This window comes from Salmo trutta, unplaced genomic scaffold (assembly GCF_901001165.1).
Source record: "Salmo trutta unplaced genomic scaffold, fSalTru1.1, whole genome shotgun sequence".
In the NCBI taxonomy this organism is placed as follows: Eukaryota; Metazoa; Chordata; class Actinopteri; order Salmoniformes; family Salmonidae; genus Salmo; species Salmo trutta.
In genome coordinates, this window is record NW_021823104.1 from 2,403,470 (window position 1) to 2,418,469 (window position 15,000).

The following is a 15,000-nucleotide window of genomic DNA, read 5'->3' on the forward strand; positions in this document are numbered from 1 at the left end:
GTTTGACGTCGGAGCCGACTTCAGTGGGGAAAATGTTCACTTTCGATGACCACTGGTACGCTGGAGAAGTGTGTCCTCTTCACGGACGAATCCGGGACGAATTTCAACTGTCCCGGGTAGATGGCGGACAGCGTGTAGGGCGTCGTGTGGGCGAGCGGTTTGCTGATGTCAACATTGTGAACAGAGTGCCCCATAGTGGCGGTGGGGTTATGGTATGGGCCCCATGGTGGAGGTGGGGTTATGGTATGGGCCCCATGGTGGAGGTGGGGTTATGGTATGGGCCCCATAGTGGAGGTGGGGTTATGGTATGGGCCCCATGGTGGTGGTGGGGTTATGGTATGGGCCCCATGGTGAAGGTGGGGTTATGGTATGGGCCCCATGGTGGAGGTGGGGTTATGGTATGGGCCCCATGGTGGTGGTGGGGTTATGGTATGGGCCCCATGGTGGAGGTGGGGTTATGGTATGGGGCAGGCATAAGCTACGGACAACGAACACCATTGCATTTTATCGATGGCAATTTGAATGCACAGAGATACCGTGATGAGATCCTGAGGCCCATTGTCGTGCCATTCATCCTCCTCCATCACCTCATGTTTCAGCATGATAATACACGGCCCCCATGTCAACAAGGATCTGTCCACAATTCCTGGAAGCTGAAAATGTCCCAGTTCTTCCATGGCCTGCGTACTTCACCAGACATGTCACCCCATCGAGCATGTTTGGGATGCTCTGGATCGACGTGTACGACAGCGTGTTCCAGTTCCCGCCCAATATCCAGTAACTTCACACAGCCATTGAAGAGGAAGTGGGACGACATTCCACCAATCAACAGCCTGATCAACTCTATGTGAAGGAGATGTGTCGCGCTGCAGGAGGCAAATGGTGGAGACACCAGATACTGACTGGTTCTCTGATCCACATCCCTACCTTTTATAAAGGTATCTGTGACCAACAGATGCATATCTGTATTCCCCGTCATGTGAAATCCATAGATTAGGGCCTAATTTATTTATTTAAATGACTGATTTCCTTCTATGAACTGTAACTCAGTAAAATCTTTCGAAATTGTTGCATGTTGTGTTTTATATTTTAGTTCAGTGTATTTGATTAGAAACCATTGGTTAAGTCCCAACATAGTACACTTCTTGGAGCTCTGGTCAAAAAGTAGTGTACTATGTTTGAGCTCTGGCCAAAAGTACATTTACATTTTAGTCATTTAGCAGACGCTCTTATCCAGAGCGACTTACAGTAAGTAGTGAATGCATACATTTCAATTCATTTCATACATTTATTTTATTATTATTATTTTTTTTCCCTTACTGGTCCCCCGTGGGAATCGAACCCACAACCCTGGCGTTGCAAACACCATTGCAAACACCACGCTCTACCAACTGAGCCACAGGGAGGCTAGTGTACTATGTTTGAGTTCTGGTCAAAAGTAGTGTACTATGTTTGAGTTCTGGTCAAAAGTAGTGTACTATGTCTGAGCTCTAGTCAAAAGTAGTGTACTATGTAGGGAATAGGGTTCCATTTGGGAACAGTGTTGTCTCCATCTTACCCAGGGAGATGTCAGCTGCTACCTTGTTCATGTTGCTGTCTGTGAAGTCTATCAGAGACTCCTGGAGAGGGGACTGGGGAAACAAACACACGGCATACACAGCCAGTCTGAATACTGAGAATACACAGCCAGTCTGAATACTCAGGATACATACTCAGAATGCACAGCCAGTCTGAATACTCAGAATACACAGCCAGTCTGAATACTCAGGATACACAGCCAGTCTGAATACTCAGAATACACAGCCAGTCTGAATACTCAGAATACACAGCCAGTCTGAATACTCAGAATACACACCCAGTCTGAATACTCAGAATACATACTCAGAATACACAGCCAGTCTGAATACTCAGAATACACAGCCAGTCTGAATACTCAGAATACACAGCCAGTCTGAATACTCAGAATACACAGCCAGTCTGAATACTCAGAAAACACAGCCAGTCTGAATACTCAGAATACACAGCCAGTCTGAATACTCAGAATACATACTCAGAATACACACCCAGTCTGAATACTCAGAATATATACTCAGAATAGACATCCAGTCTGAATACTCAGAATACATAATCAGAATACACAGCCAGTCTGAATACTCAGAATACACACCCAGTCTGAATACTCAGAATACACACCCAGTCTGAATACTCAGAATACATACTCAGAATACACACCCAGTCTGAATACTCAGGATACATACTCAGAATACACAGCCAGTCTGAATACTCTGAATACATACTCAGAATACACACCCAGTCTGAATACTCAGAATACACACCCAGTCTGAATACTCAGAATACACACCGTCTGAATACTCAGAATACACACCCAGTCTGAATACTCAGAATACACACCCAGTCTGAATACTCAGGAAAACCCAGTTATGAATAGTCAGGATACACACTCTGAATACACACCCAGTCAGAACAAAGAATTGTTCTGAATACTCATGAAAACCCAGCCAGAACACAGTATAGTCCAGGGGATGTGTAACTGTATCTGTAGTATAGTCCAGGGGATGTGTATCTGTATCTGTAGTATAGTCCAGGGGATGTGTATCTGTATCTGTAGTATAGTCCAGGGGATGTGTATCTGTAGTATAGTCCAGGGGATGTGTATCTGTATCTGTAGTATAGTCCAGGGGATGTGTATCTGTATCTGTAGTATAGTCCAGGGGATGTGTATCTGTAGTATAGTCCAGGGGATGTGTATCTGTATCTGTAGTATAGTCCAGGGGATGTGTATCTGTATCTGTAGTATAGTCCAGGGGATGTGTAACTGTATCTGTAGTATAGTCCAGGGGATGTATATCTGTATCTGTAGTATAGTCCAGGGGATGTGTAACTGTAACTGTATCTGTAGTATAGTCCAGGGGATGTGTAAATGTATCTGTAGTATAGTCCAGGGGATGTGTATCTGTATCTGTAGTATAGTCCAGGGGATGTGTATCTGTATCTGTAGTATAGTCCAGGGGATGTGTAACTGTATCTGTAGTATAGTCCAGGGGATGTGTATCTGTATCTGTAGTATAGTCCAGGGGATGTGTATCTGTATCTGTAGTATAGTCCAGGGGATGTGTATCTGTATCTGTAGTATAGTCCAGGGGATGTGTAACTGTATCTGTAGTATAGTCCAGGGGATGTGTATCTGTATCTGTAGTATAGTCCAGGGGATGTGTATCTGTATCTGTAGTATAGTCCAGGGGATGTGTATCTGTAGTATAGTCCAGGGGATGTGTATCTGTATCTGTAGTATAGTCCAGGGGATGTGTAACTGTATCTGTAGTATAGTCCAGGGGATGTATATCTGTATCTGTAGTATAGTCCAGGGGATGTGTAACTGTAACTGTATCTGTAGTATAGTCCAGGGGATGTGTAAATGTATCTGTAGTATAGTCCAGGGGATGTGTATCTGTATCTGTAGTATAGTCCAGGGGATGTGTATCTGTATCTGTAGTATAGTCCAGGGGATGTGTATCTGTAGTATAGTCCAGGGGATGTGTATCTGTAGTATAGTCCAGGGGATGTGTATCTGTAGTATAGTCCAGGGGATGTGTATCTGTAGTATAGTAGTATAGTATAGTAGTATAGTATAGTAGTATAGCATAGTAGTATAGTATAGTAGTATAGTATAGTAGTATAGTAGTATAATAGTATAGTATAGGATGTGTATCTGTATAGTATAGTAGTATAGTATAGTAGTATAGTATAGTAGTATAGTAGTATAGTATAGGATGTGTATCTGTAGCTGTAGTATAGTATAGTAGTATAGTATAGTAGTATAGTATAGTAGTATAGTATAGTATGTGTATCTCAGCAGGTCGTCCTGTGTTTATCACCTTAGAGTATTTAACCATGTCAGCTGGTTCTCTGCTCTCCTTCCCCTTCCTGGTTTTCAGCTGGTCTCCGTGTCTCTGAGTCCGTCTGTAGTACTTCCTGGAGAATTCCTCCATGTTATACTGACTGGCCTGTAGAGGGAGCCCTTCCACATGGAGACTACTGCTGTCTTCACCATAGCCTACCACAGCCTGACGCACACGCACACACACGCACACACACACACAGATACAAACACACACACACACAGACAGACACACACACACACAGAGAACATTAGAGAGTGAATGTACGCATGTCTGCATGTAACATGTCTGTGTGTGTGCATGAGCTTGCGTGTGTGTGCGTGTGTGCGTGTGTGTGTGTGTGTATCTGTGTGTGTGTGTGTGTGTGTGTACCTCTGTGTTGAGGTCCAGTTCATGGGCGGCGACAGTAGAGCCCATCGCCACGGCGATCGCAGCGGAGGCGGCAACACGGCCGTGTCTGTCGCGAGGCTCCGCCCTCTCAGCAGGGAGAACCAGGAAGTCTGGAGCGGCGACCGGCTGGACACACTCACCTGGAAACACACCCCATCGCCCGTAGACCGCCCCGTACCGCCAGCCTACACACACACACACGCACGCACGCACACACACACACACACACACACAGATACACACACACACACACGCACGCACGCACGCACACACACACACACACACAGTTATAACACACTCCACTGTCCGTACACCGCCCCGTACACGCAAGCTCATGCACACACACAAATGCACACACACACACACACACAGACACACATGCACACACACACATGCACACACACACACACACACACACACACACACACACACACACGCAAACACACGCACACACACACACACACATTGTGTTTTCCATTTTCAGCCACCTACTTTTTCCATTTCAAATGAACTGGGCTAATTTTTTCATTTAAACATTTTAAATTCACTCGTCTGTCGATTCCTCTCCAGCTAGAACGAACGAGATACAACCTCTTGCTAGGTGTTGAACAACAACAGCCTCTCGCACCTAGCAAGAGGCTAGTGTTTAGCACCTAGCAAGAGGCTAGTGTTTAGCACCTAGCAAGAGGCTAGTGTTTAGCACCTAGCAAGAGGCTAGTGTTTAGCACCTAGCAAGAGGCTAGTGTTTAGCACCTAGCAAGAGGCTGTTGTTGTTTAGCACCTAGCAAGAGGCTGTTGTTTAGCACCTAGCAAGAGGCTGTTGTTTAGCACCTAGCGAGAGACTGTTGTTTAGCACCTAGCAAGAGGCTGTTGTTTAGCACCTAGCGAGAGGCTGTTGTTTAGCACCTAGCAAGAGGCTGTTGTTTAGCACCTAGCAAGAGGCTGTTGTTGTTTAGCACCTAGCGAGAGGCTGTTGTTGTTTAGCACCTAGCAAGAGGCTGTTGTTGTTTAGCACCTAGCGAGAGGCTGTTGTTGTTTAGCACCTAGCAAGAGGCTGTTGTTTAGCACCTAGCGAGAGGCTGTTGTTTAGCACCTAGCAAGAGGCTGTTGTTTAGCACCTAGCGAGAGGCTGTTGTTTAGCACCTAGCAAGAGGCTGTTGTTTAGCACCTAGCAAGAGGCTGTTGTTGTTTAGCACCTAGCGAGAGGCTGTTGTTGTTTAGCACCTAGCAAGAGGCTGTTGTTGTTTAGCACCTAGCAAGAGGCTGTTGTTTAGCACCTAGCAAGAGGCTGTTGTTGTTTAGCACCTAGCAAGAGGCTGTTGTTGTTCAGCACCTAGCAAGAGGCTGTTGTTGTTTAGCACCTAGCAAGAGGCTGTTGTTTAGCACCTAGCAAGAGGCTGTTGTTGTTTAGCACCTAGCAAGAGGCTGTTGTTTAGCACCTAGCAAGAGGCTGTTGTTTAGCACCTAGCGAGAGGCTGTTGTTTAGCACCTAGCGAGAGGTTGTTGTTTAGCACCTAGCAAGAGGCTGTTGTTGTTTAGCACCTAGCAAGAGGCTGTTGTTTAGCACCTAGCGAGAGGCTGTTGTTTAGCACCTAGCAAGAGGCTGTTGTTTAGCACCTAGCGAGAGGCTGTTGTTTAGCACCTAGCAAGAGGCTGTTGTTTAGCACCTAGCAAGAGGCTGTTGTTTAGCACCTAGCGAGAGGCTGTTGTTTAGCACCTAGCAAGAGGCTGTTGTTGTTTAGCACCTAGCGAGAGGCTGTTGTTGTTTAGCACCTAGCAAGAGGCTGTTGTTTAGCACCTAGCAAGAGGCTGTTGTTGTTTAGCGCCTAGCGAGAGACTGTTGTTTAGCACCTAGCGAGAGGCTGTTGTTTAGCACCTAGCAAGAGGTTGTTGTTGTTTAGCACCTAGCAAGAGGCTGTTGTTGTTTAGCACCTAGCGAGAGGCTGTTGTTTAGCACCTAGCGAGAGGCTTGTGGTCAATCCTCAAGAGGCGGGTGGACAAACAAAAACCCACTAATTCTGACAAACTCCAAGCATTGATTATGAAAGACTGGGCTGCCATCAGTCAGGATGTGGCCCAGAAGTTAATTGACAGCATGCCAGGGCGGATTGCAGAGGTCTTGAAAAAGAAGGGTCAACACTGCAAATATTGACTCTTTGCATCAACTTCATGTAATTGTCAATAAAAGCCAGTGACACTTATGAAATGCTTGTAATTAGACTTCAGTATTCCATAGTAACATCTGACAAAAATATCTAAAGACACTGAAGCAGCAAACTTTATAAAAATGTATATTTGTGTCATTCTCAAAACTTTTGGCCACGACTGTAGACTAGAACATGATGCACCACTGATGCACAACACAGCCAGACAGACAAGAGCCTGAAACAGACAGACAGGCAGACAGACAGACAGACAGACAGACAGACAGACAGACAACAGCCTGAAACAGACAGACAGACAGACAGACAGACAGACAGACAGACAGACAGACAGACAGACAGAGCCTGAAACAGACAGACAGACAGACAGACAGACAGACAGACAGACAGACAGACAGACAGACAGACAGACAGACAGACAGACAGACTGTTCACAGTCAGGAAACATGTCTGAGACTTTATCTCAGTGGGACTAGACAGTCCCGACAACAGTCCAGACTTTAGCTCAGTGGGACTAGACAGTCCCGACAACAGCCCAGTCTGAATCCAGACTTTAGCTCAGTGGGACTAGACAGTCCCAACAACAGCCCAGTCTGAATCCAGACTTTAGCTCAGTGGGACTAAACAGTCCCGACAACGGCCCAGTCTGAATCCAGACTTTAGCTCAGTGGGACTAGACAGTCTCAACAACAGTCCAGTCTGAATCCAGACTTTAGCTCAGTGGGACTAGACAGTCCCGACAACGGCCCAGTCTGAATCCAGACTTTAGCTCAGTGGGACCAGACAGTCCAGTCTGAATCCAGACTTTAGCTCAGTGGGACTAGACAGCCCAGTCTGAATCCAGACTTTAGCTCAGTGGGACTAGACAGTCCCAACAACAGCCCAGTCTGAATCCAGACTTTAGCTCAGTGGGACCAGACAGTCCCGACAACAGCCCAGTCTGAATCCAGACTTTAGCTCAGTGGGACTAGACAGTCCCGACAACAGCCCAGTCTGAATCCAGACTTTAGCTCAGTGGGACTAGACAGTCCAGTCTGAATCCAGACTTTAGCTCAGTGGGACTAGACAGTCCCGACAACGGCCCAGTCTGAATCCAGACTTTAGCTCAGTGGGACTAGACAGTCCCGACAACAGCCCAGTCTGAATCTAGACTTTAGCTCAGTGGGACTAGACAGTCCCGACAACGGCCCAGTCTGAATCCAGACTTTAGCTCAGTGGGACTAGACAGTCCCGACAACGGCCCAGTCTGAATCCAGACTTTAGCTCAGTGGGACTAGACAGTCCCGACAACGGCCCAGTCTAAATCCAGACTTTAGCTCAGTGGGACTAGACAGTCCCGACAACAGCCCAGTCTGAATCCAGACTTTAGCTCAGTGGGACTAGACAGTCCAGTCTGAATCCAGACTTTAGCTCAGTGGGACTAGACAGTCCCGACAACAGCCCAGTCTGAATCCAGACTTTAGCTCAGTGGGACTAGACAGTCCCAACAACGGCCCAGTCTGAATCCAGACTTTAGCTCAGTGGGACTAGACAGTCCAGTCTGAATCCAGACTTTAGCTCAGTGGGACTAGACAGTCCCAACAACGGCCCAGTCTGAATCCAGACTTTAGCTCAGTGGGACTAGACAGTCCCATCAACGGCCCAGTCTGAATCCTAGTTGTTTCCTCACACAGCAACCAGAACACAAACCAAACACGACAGGGTGTTAGTCGCATGCAAGTCAACACACACACACACACACACACACACACACACACACACACACACACACACACACACACACACACACACACACACACACACACACACACACACACACACACACACACACACACCCCACCAAACTCAGAGGTATCTCTCTTTAGCTCCTCCAGCAGCACGACCTTCTTCCTGATGATGCAGCCGTAGCGTTGGCCTACACCACACAACACGATGAGCAACACAGAGAACGCAACAGGGACGTGTGGATCTGGGGGTGTGTGTGTCTGTGTATCTGTGTGTATATGTCTGTGTGTATATGTCTGTGTGTGTCTGCGTGTATGTCTGTGTGTATCTGTGTGTGTGTATCTGTGTGTCTCTGTGTGTATATGTCTGTGTGTATCTGCGTGTATGTCTGTGTGTATCTGTGTGTATATGTCTGTGTGTATATGTCTGTGTGTGTCTGCGTGTATGTCTGTGTGTATCTGTGTGTGTATATGTCTGTGTGTATCTGTGTGTGTCTGTGTGTATCTGTGTGTCTCTGTGTGTATCTGTGTGTATATGTCTGTGTGTATATGTCTGTGTGTATCTGTGTGTATCTGTGTGTATATGTCTGTGTGTATGTCTGTGTGTATCTCTGTGTATCTGTATATGTCTGTGTGTATCTGTGTGTCTCTGTGTTTCTCTGTGGGTCTCTGTGTATGTCTGTGTGTATCTCTGTGTATATCTGTGTGTGTATCTGTGTATATCTGTGTGTGTATCTGTGTGTGTCTGTGTGTATCTGTGTGTATCCTACCTTCCTCCAGCCCCTCCACGCTGTGTAATCTGATGATGTCTCCCTTGTGGAAGCTGAGCAGAGTTCTGTCTTCTGTGATGTAGTTCCTCACTGCCACCACAAACTCAGAGTCCTGGGAAGGAAACGTCCCGCTGGTCAAAACCCACCTGATGTTTCCTTCCTTCCTATCTGATGTTTCCTTCCTTCCTATCTGATGTTTCCTTCCTTCCTATCTGATGTTTCCTTCCTTCCTATCTGATGTTTCCTTCCTTCCTATCTGATGTTTCCTTCCTTTCTATCTGATGTTTCCTTCCTTCCTATCTGATGTTTCCTTCATGTTTCCTTCCTTTCTATCTGATGTTTCCTTCCTTTCTATCTGATGTTTCCTTCATGTTTCCTTCCTTTCTATCTGATGTTTCCTTCCTTTCTATCTGATGTTTCCTTCATGTTTCCTTCCTTCCTATCAGATGTTTCCTTCATGTTTCCTTCCTTCCTATCTGATGTTTCCTTCATGTTTCCTTCCTTCCTATCAGATGTTTCCTTCATGTTTCCTTCCTTCCTATCAGATGTTTCCTTCATGTTTCCTTCCTTCCTATCTGATGTTTCCTTCATGTTTCCTTCCTTCCTACCTGGTTTCAGAGTGAAGTCTGGAGTCCCTTTGAATCAACACAATCACTTTCCTTATTACTGGTCTGCCTGTCTCACCCTCTAGTCTGTCTCACCCTCTAGTCTGTCTCAACCTCTAGCCTGTCTCACCCCTCTAACCTGTTTCACCTTCTAACCTGTCTCACCCCTCTAACCTGTTTCACCTTCTAACCTGTCTCACCCTCTAACCTGTCTCACCCTCTAACCTGTCTCACCCTCTAACCTGTCTACCCTGTCTCACCCTCTAACCCGTCTCACCTTCTTCAGTTCTGTGATGAAGTAGTCCACCATGTGTTTGACCTGTGGAGCCTTGGCGGAGAACAGAATCAGCTTCTCATTGGTCAGGTTAAACTCCAACATGTTCTTAGATGGAATGGACACAAACAGGATGTCCGCGTAACTATGGAAACACACACAGAAACAAACAGGATGTCCGCGTAACTACGGAATAAACACAGAGAAACAAACAGGATGTCCGCGTAACTACGGAAACACACACCGAAAGTCAAATCAGATTGAACAGTATATCCTTTATTTATGAATTAATCCTAATCTGAACAGTATGTGTATACAGGTGTGTGTTTATTTAAATAGGCAAGTCAGTTAAGAACACATTCTTATTTACAATGACGGCCTACTGGGGAACAGTGGGTTAACTGCCTTGTTCAGGAGCAGAACGACAGATTTATACCTTGTCAGCTCGGGGATTCAATCTGGCAACTTTTCGGGTTACTGGCCCAACGCTCTAACCACTAGACTACCTGCTGTGATGTGTGTGTGTGTGTGTGTGTGTGTGTGTGGTGTGTGTGTGGTGTGTGTGTGTGTGTGTGTGTGTACCTGTAAGGGCGTAGTACTCTGAAGTAGTCCGGGGCAACAGAGCTGCTTCTCACCGTCTTCAGCAGCTTGACGCCGCGATGAGACACTGAGACCACCTGGATCCCAGTACCCACACTGCCCTGCAACACACACACTGTCAACACTTACCCACACTGCCCTGCAACACACACACTGTCAACACGTACCCACACTGCCCTGCAACACACACACACTGTCAACACTTACCCACACTGCCCTGCAACACACACTTCCTGTCAACACTTACCCACACTGCACTGCAACACACACTTCCTGTCAACACTTACCCACACTGCCCTGCAACACACACACTGTCAACACCTACCCACACTGCCCTGCAACACACACTTCCTGTCAACACGTACCCACACTGCCCTGCAACACACACTTCCTGTCAACACTTACCCACACTGCCCTGCAACACACACACTGTCAACACCTACCCACACTGCCCTGCAACACACACACCCTGTCAACACGTACCCACACTGCCCTGCAACACACACACCCTGTCAACACCTAGCGCCCTCAACCCAACACCTAGAGACCTCAACCCAACACCTAGAGACCAACACCTAGAGACCTCAACCCAACACCTAGAGACCTCAACCCAACACCTAGAGACCAACACCTAGAGACCTCAACCCAACACCTAGAGACCTCAACCCAACACCTAGAGACCAACACCTAGAGACCTCAACCCAACAGCTAGCAACCTCAACCCAACACCTAGAGACCTCAACCCAACACCTAGAGACCAACACCTAGAGACCTCAACCCAACACCTAGAGACCTCAACCCAACACCTAGAGACCTCAACCCAACACCTAGAGACCTCAACCCAACACCTAGAGACCTCAACCCAACACCTAGAGACCCCAACCCAACACCTAGAGACCTCGACCCAACACCTAGAGACCTCAACCCAACACCTAGAGACCTCAACCCAACACCTAGAGGCCTCAACCCAACACCTAGCGACCTCAACCCAACACCTAGAGACCTCAACCCAACACCTAGAAACCAACACCTAGAGACCTCAACCCAACACCTAGAGACCTCAACCCAACACCTAGAGAACAACACCAAGAGATCTCAACCCAACACCTAGAGACCTCAACCCAACACCTAGAGACCTCAACCCAACACCTAGAAACCAACACCTAGAGACCTCAACCCAACACCTAGAGACCAACACCTAGAGACCTCAACCCAACACCTAGAGACATCAACCCAACACCTAGAGACCAACACCTAGAGACCAACACCTAGAGACCTCAACCGAACACCTAGATACCAACACATAGAGACCAACACCTAGAGACCTCAACCCAACACCTAGAGACCTCAACCCAACACCTAGAGACCTCAACCCAACACATAGCGACCTACACCTAGAGACCTCAACCCAACAACTAGCGACCTCGACCCAACACCTAGAGATCTCAACCCAACACCTAGAGACCTCAACCCAACACCTAGAGACCTCAACCCAACACCTAGCGACCTACACAAAGAGACCTGAACCCAACACCTAGCAACCTCAACCCAACACCTAGAGACCTACACCTAGAGACCTCGACCCAACACCTAGAGACCTCAACTCAACACCTAGAGACCTCAACCCAACACCTAGAGACTTCAACCCAACACCTAGAGACCTCAACCCAACACCTAGAGACCTCAACCCAACACCTAGAGACCTCGACCCAACACCTAGAGACCTCGACCCAACACCTAGAGACCTCAACCCAACACCTAGAGACCTCAACCCAACACCTAGAGACCACAACCCAACACCTAGAGACCTCAACCCAACACCTAGTGACCTCAACCCAACACCTAGAGACCTCAACCCAACACCTAGAGACCAACACCTAGAGACCTCAACCCAACACCTAGCGACCTCAACCCAACACCTAGAGACCTCAACCCAACACCTAGAGACCTCAACCCAACACCTAGAGACCTCAACCCAACACCTAGAGACCAACACCTAGAGACCTCAACCCAACACCTAGAGACCAACACCTAGAGACCTCAACCCAACACCTAGAGACCTCAACCCAACACCTAGAGACCTCAACCCAACACCTAGAGACCAACACCTAGAGACCTCAACCCAACACCTAGAGACCTCAACCCAACACCTAGAGACCTCAACCCAACACCTAGAGACCAACACCTAGAGACCTCAACCCAACACCTAGAGACCTACACCTAGAGACCTCAACCCAACACCTAGAGACCAACACCTAGAGACCTCAACCCAACACCTAGCGACCTCAACCCAACACCTAGAGACCTCAACCCAACACCTAGAGACCTCAACCCACCACCTAGAGACCAACACCTAGAGACCTCAACCCAACACCTCGAGACCACAACCCAACACCTAGAGACCAACACCTAGAGACCTCAACCCAACACCTAGAGACCTCAACCCAACACCTAGAGACCTCAACCCAACACCTAGCGACCTCAACCCAACACCTAGCGACCTCAACCCAACACCTAGCGACCTTGAATGGCTTAATGGGTTGTGTTGCCAGTCGCTGGACCCGGTTTGGAGTTCTGGGTGGAGCTTCCCCAGATATAGCTACGGTATATAGGCTCACACACACACACACACACACACACACAGACACACACTCACCGAGGCAGGGAAGAGTCGTGAGAAATATATTTCCCAGGAGTCTCTGGCCGTCGTCACGATTTTCTTCTTCAGACTCTCGTCCTGTGTGCCGCCATCCTGGCCCACCTGGTTCTCCACTACACACACACACACACACACACACACACACACACACACACACACACACACACACACACACACACACACACACACACACACACAGAGTAATGATTGTTATAATAGTTTGTGGTGTTTCACGGTGGTTTGAGATTTTTCGTGATGTTTTGTTGTGGTTTGATGGTGTTTTGTGGTGGTTTGTTGTGGTTTGATGGTGTTTTGTGATAGTTTGATGGTGTTTTGATGTGGTTTGTTGTGGTTTGATGGTGTTTTGTTGTGGTTTGATGGTGTTTTGTTGTGGTTTGTTGTGGTTTGATGGTGTTTTGTGGTGGTTTGATGGTGTTTTGTTGTGGTTTGTTGTGGTTTGATGGTGTTTTGTGATGGTTTGATGGTGTTTTGTTTTGGTTTGTTGTGGTTTGATGGTGTTTTGTTGTGGTTTGTTGTGGTTTGATGGTGTTTTTTGGTGGTTTGAGGGTGTTTTGTTGTGGTTTGATGGTGTTTTGTTGTGGTTTGTTGTGGTTTGATGGTGTTTTGTGGTGGTTTGATGGTGTTTTGTTTTGGTTTGTTGTGGTTTGATGGTGTTTTGTTGTGGTTTGTTGTGGTTTGATGGTGTTTTGTGATAGTTTGATGGTGTTTTGTTGTGGTTTGTTGTGGTTTGATGGTGTTTTGTGGTGGTTTGATGGTGTTTTGTGGTGGTTTGTTGTGGTTTGATGGTGTTTTGTGATGGTTTGATGGTGTTTTGTTGTGGTTTGTTGTGGTTTGATGGTGTTTTGTGGTGGTTTGATGGTGTTTTGTTTTGGTTTGTTGTGGTTTGATGGTGTTTTGTTGTGGTTTGTTGTGGTTTGATGGTGGTTTGTGGTGGTTTGATGGTGTTTTGTAGTGGTTTGTTGTGGTTTGATGGTGTTTTGTGGTGGTTTGATGGTGTTTTGTAGTGGTTTGTTGTGGTTTGATGGTGTTTTGCGGATTGCAGTGTTTTGTGGTGGTTTGATGGTGTTTTGCGGATTGCAGTGTTTTGTGGTGGTTCTAACGGTGGTTTATGGTGTCGTGTGGTGGTTATAATGGTGGGTTCATGGTGTTTTGTGGTGGGATGACGGGGATTTGTGGTGTTTTGTGGTGGCTTGACGGTGTTTTCTAGTGGTTTATGGTGTGGTGCGGTGGTTATAATGGTGGGTTGTGGTGTTGTGTGGTGGTTCTAAAGGTTCTAACGGTTGGTTGTGGTGTGGTGGTTCTAAAGGTTCTAACGGTTTGGTACCAAACAGAGCCTTCATCGTGATCCTCTCCTCCTGAGTGATGCGGATGCAGGCCTCTGAGAAGGTGTCATGGACTATCTGTCTGAACAGCAGGTCCAGCAGCAGAGGAGTGTTGAAGTTGTCTTTAGGGTAGAACACCTACAGGACCACAACATCAACATGGACAAGATGAGGACTTGGAATAGAATATAAAACTATTGTTCTGTCCTGAGCTCTTTGCTTGGACAAACAATTCATTTAATTGTTCCTATTTGGCTTGAAGGACCATGACTTATTGATACAGTACACCTCCTTCCACGCTACGCTGCGCTACGCTACGCTACTGTTAGTGTGTGTACCTCCTTCCACGCTACGCTACGCTACTGTTAGTGTGTGTACCTCCTTCCACGCTACGCTACGCTACGCTACTGTTAGTGTGTGTACCTCCTTACATGCTACGCTACGCTACGCTACTGTTAGTGTGTGTACCTCCTTCCACGCTACGCTACGCTACTGTTAGTGTGTGTACCTCCTTCCACGCTATGCTACGCTACGCTACTGTTAGTGTGTATAC

General features: G+C 47.1%; 1 protein-coding gene across 2 annotated transcripts in view; it reads right to left on the minus strand.

The window, feature by feature from the left end:
• The window catches only part of LOC115188897 (unconventional myosin-XV), an 89,893-nt gene that overhangs the window by 24,275 nt on the left and 50,618 nt on the right, over positions 1-15,000 (minus strand). For both annotated transcript variants that reach the window (XM_029747721.1, XM_029747722.1), the window contains 8 exons: positions 14,450-14,585; positions 13,102-13,217; positions 10,428-10,546; positions 9,849-9,990; positions 8,967-9,078; positions 4,293-4,495; positions 3,897-4,085; positions 1,559-1,631 (listed from right to left, as the gene is read on the minus strand). In XM_029747721.1, coding sequence (XP_029603581.1) covers positions 1,559-1,631; positions 3,897-4,085; positions 4,293-4,495; positions 8,967-9,078; positions 9,849-9,990; positions 10,428-10,546; positions 13,102-13,217; positions 14,450-14,585 — 1,090 coding nt within the window. The remainder of the gene's footprint in view (positions 1-1,558; positions 1,632-3,896; positions 4,086-4,292; positions 4,496-8,966; positions 9,079-9,848; positions 9,991-10,427; positions 10,547-13,101; positions 13,218-14,449; positions 14,586-15,000) is intronic.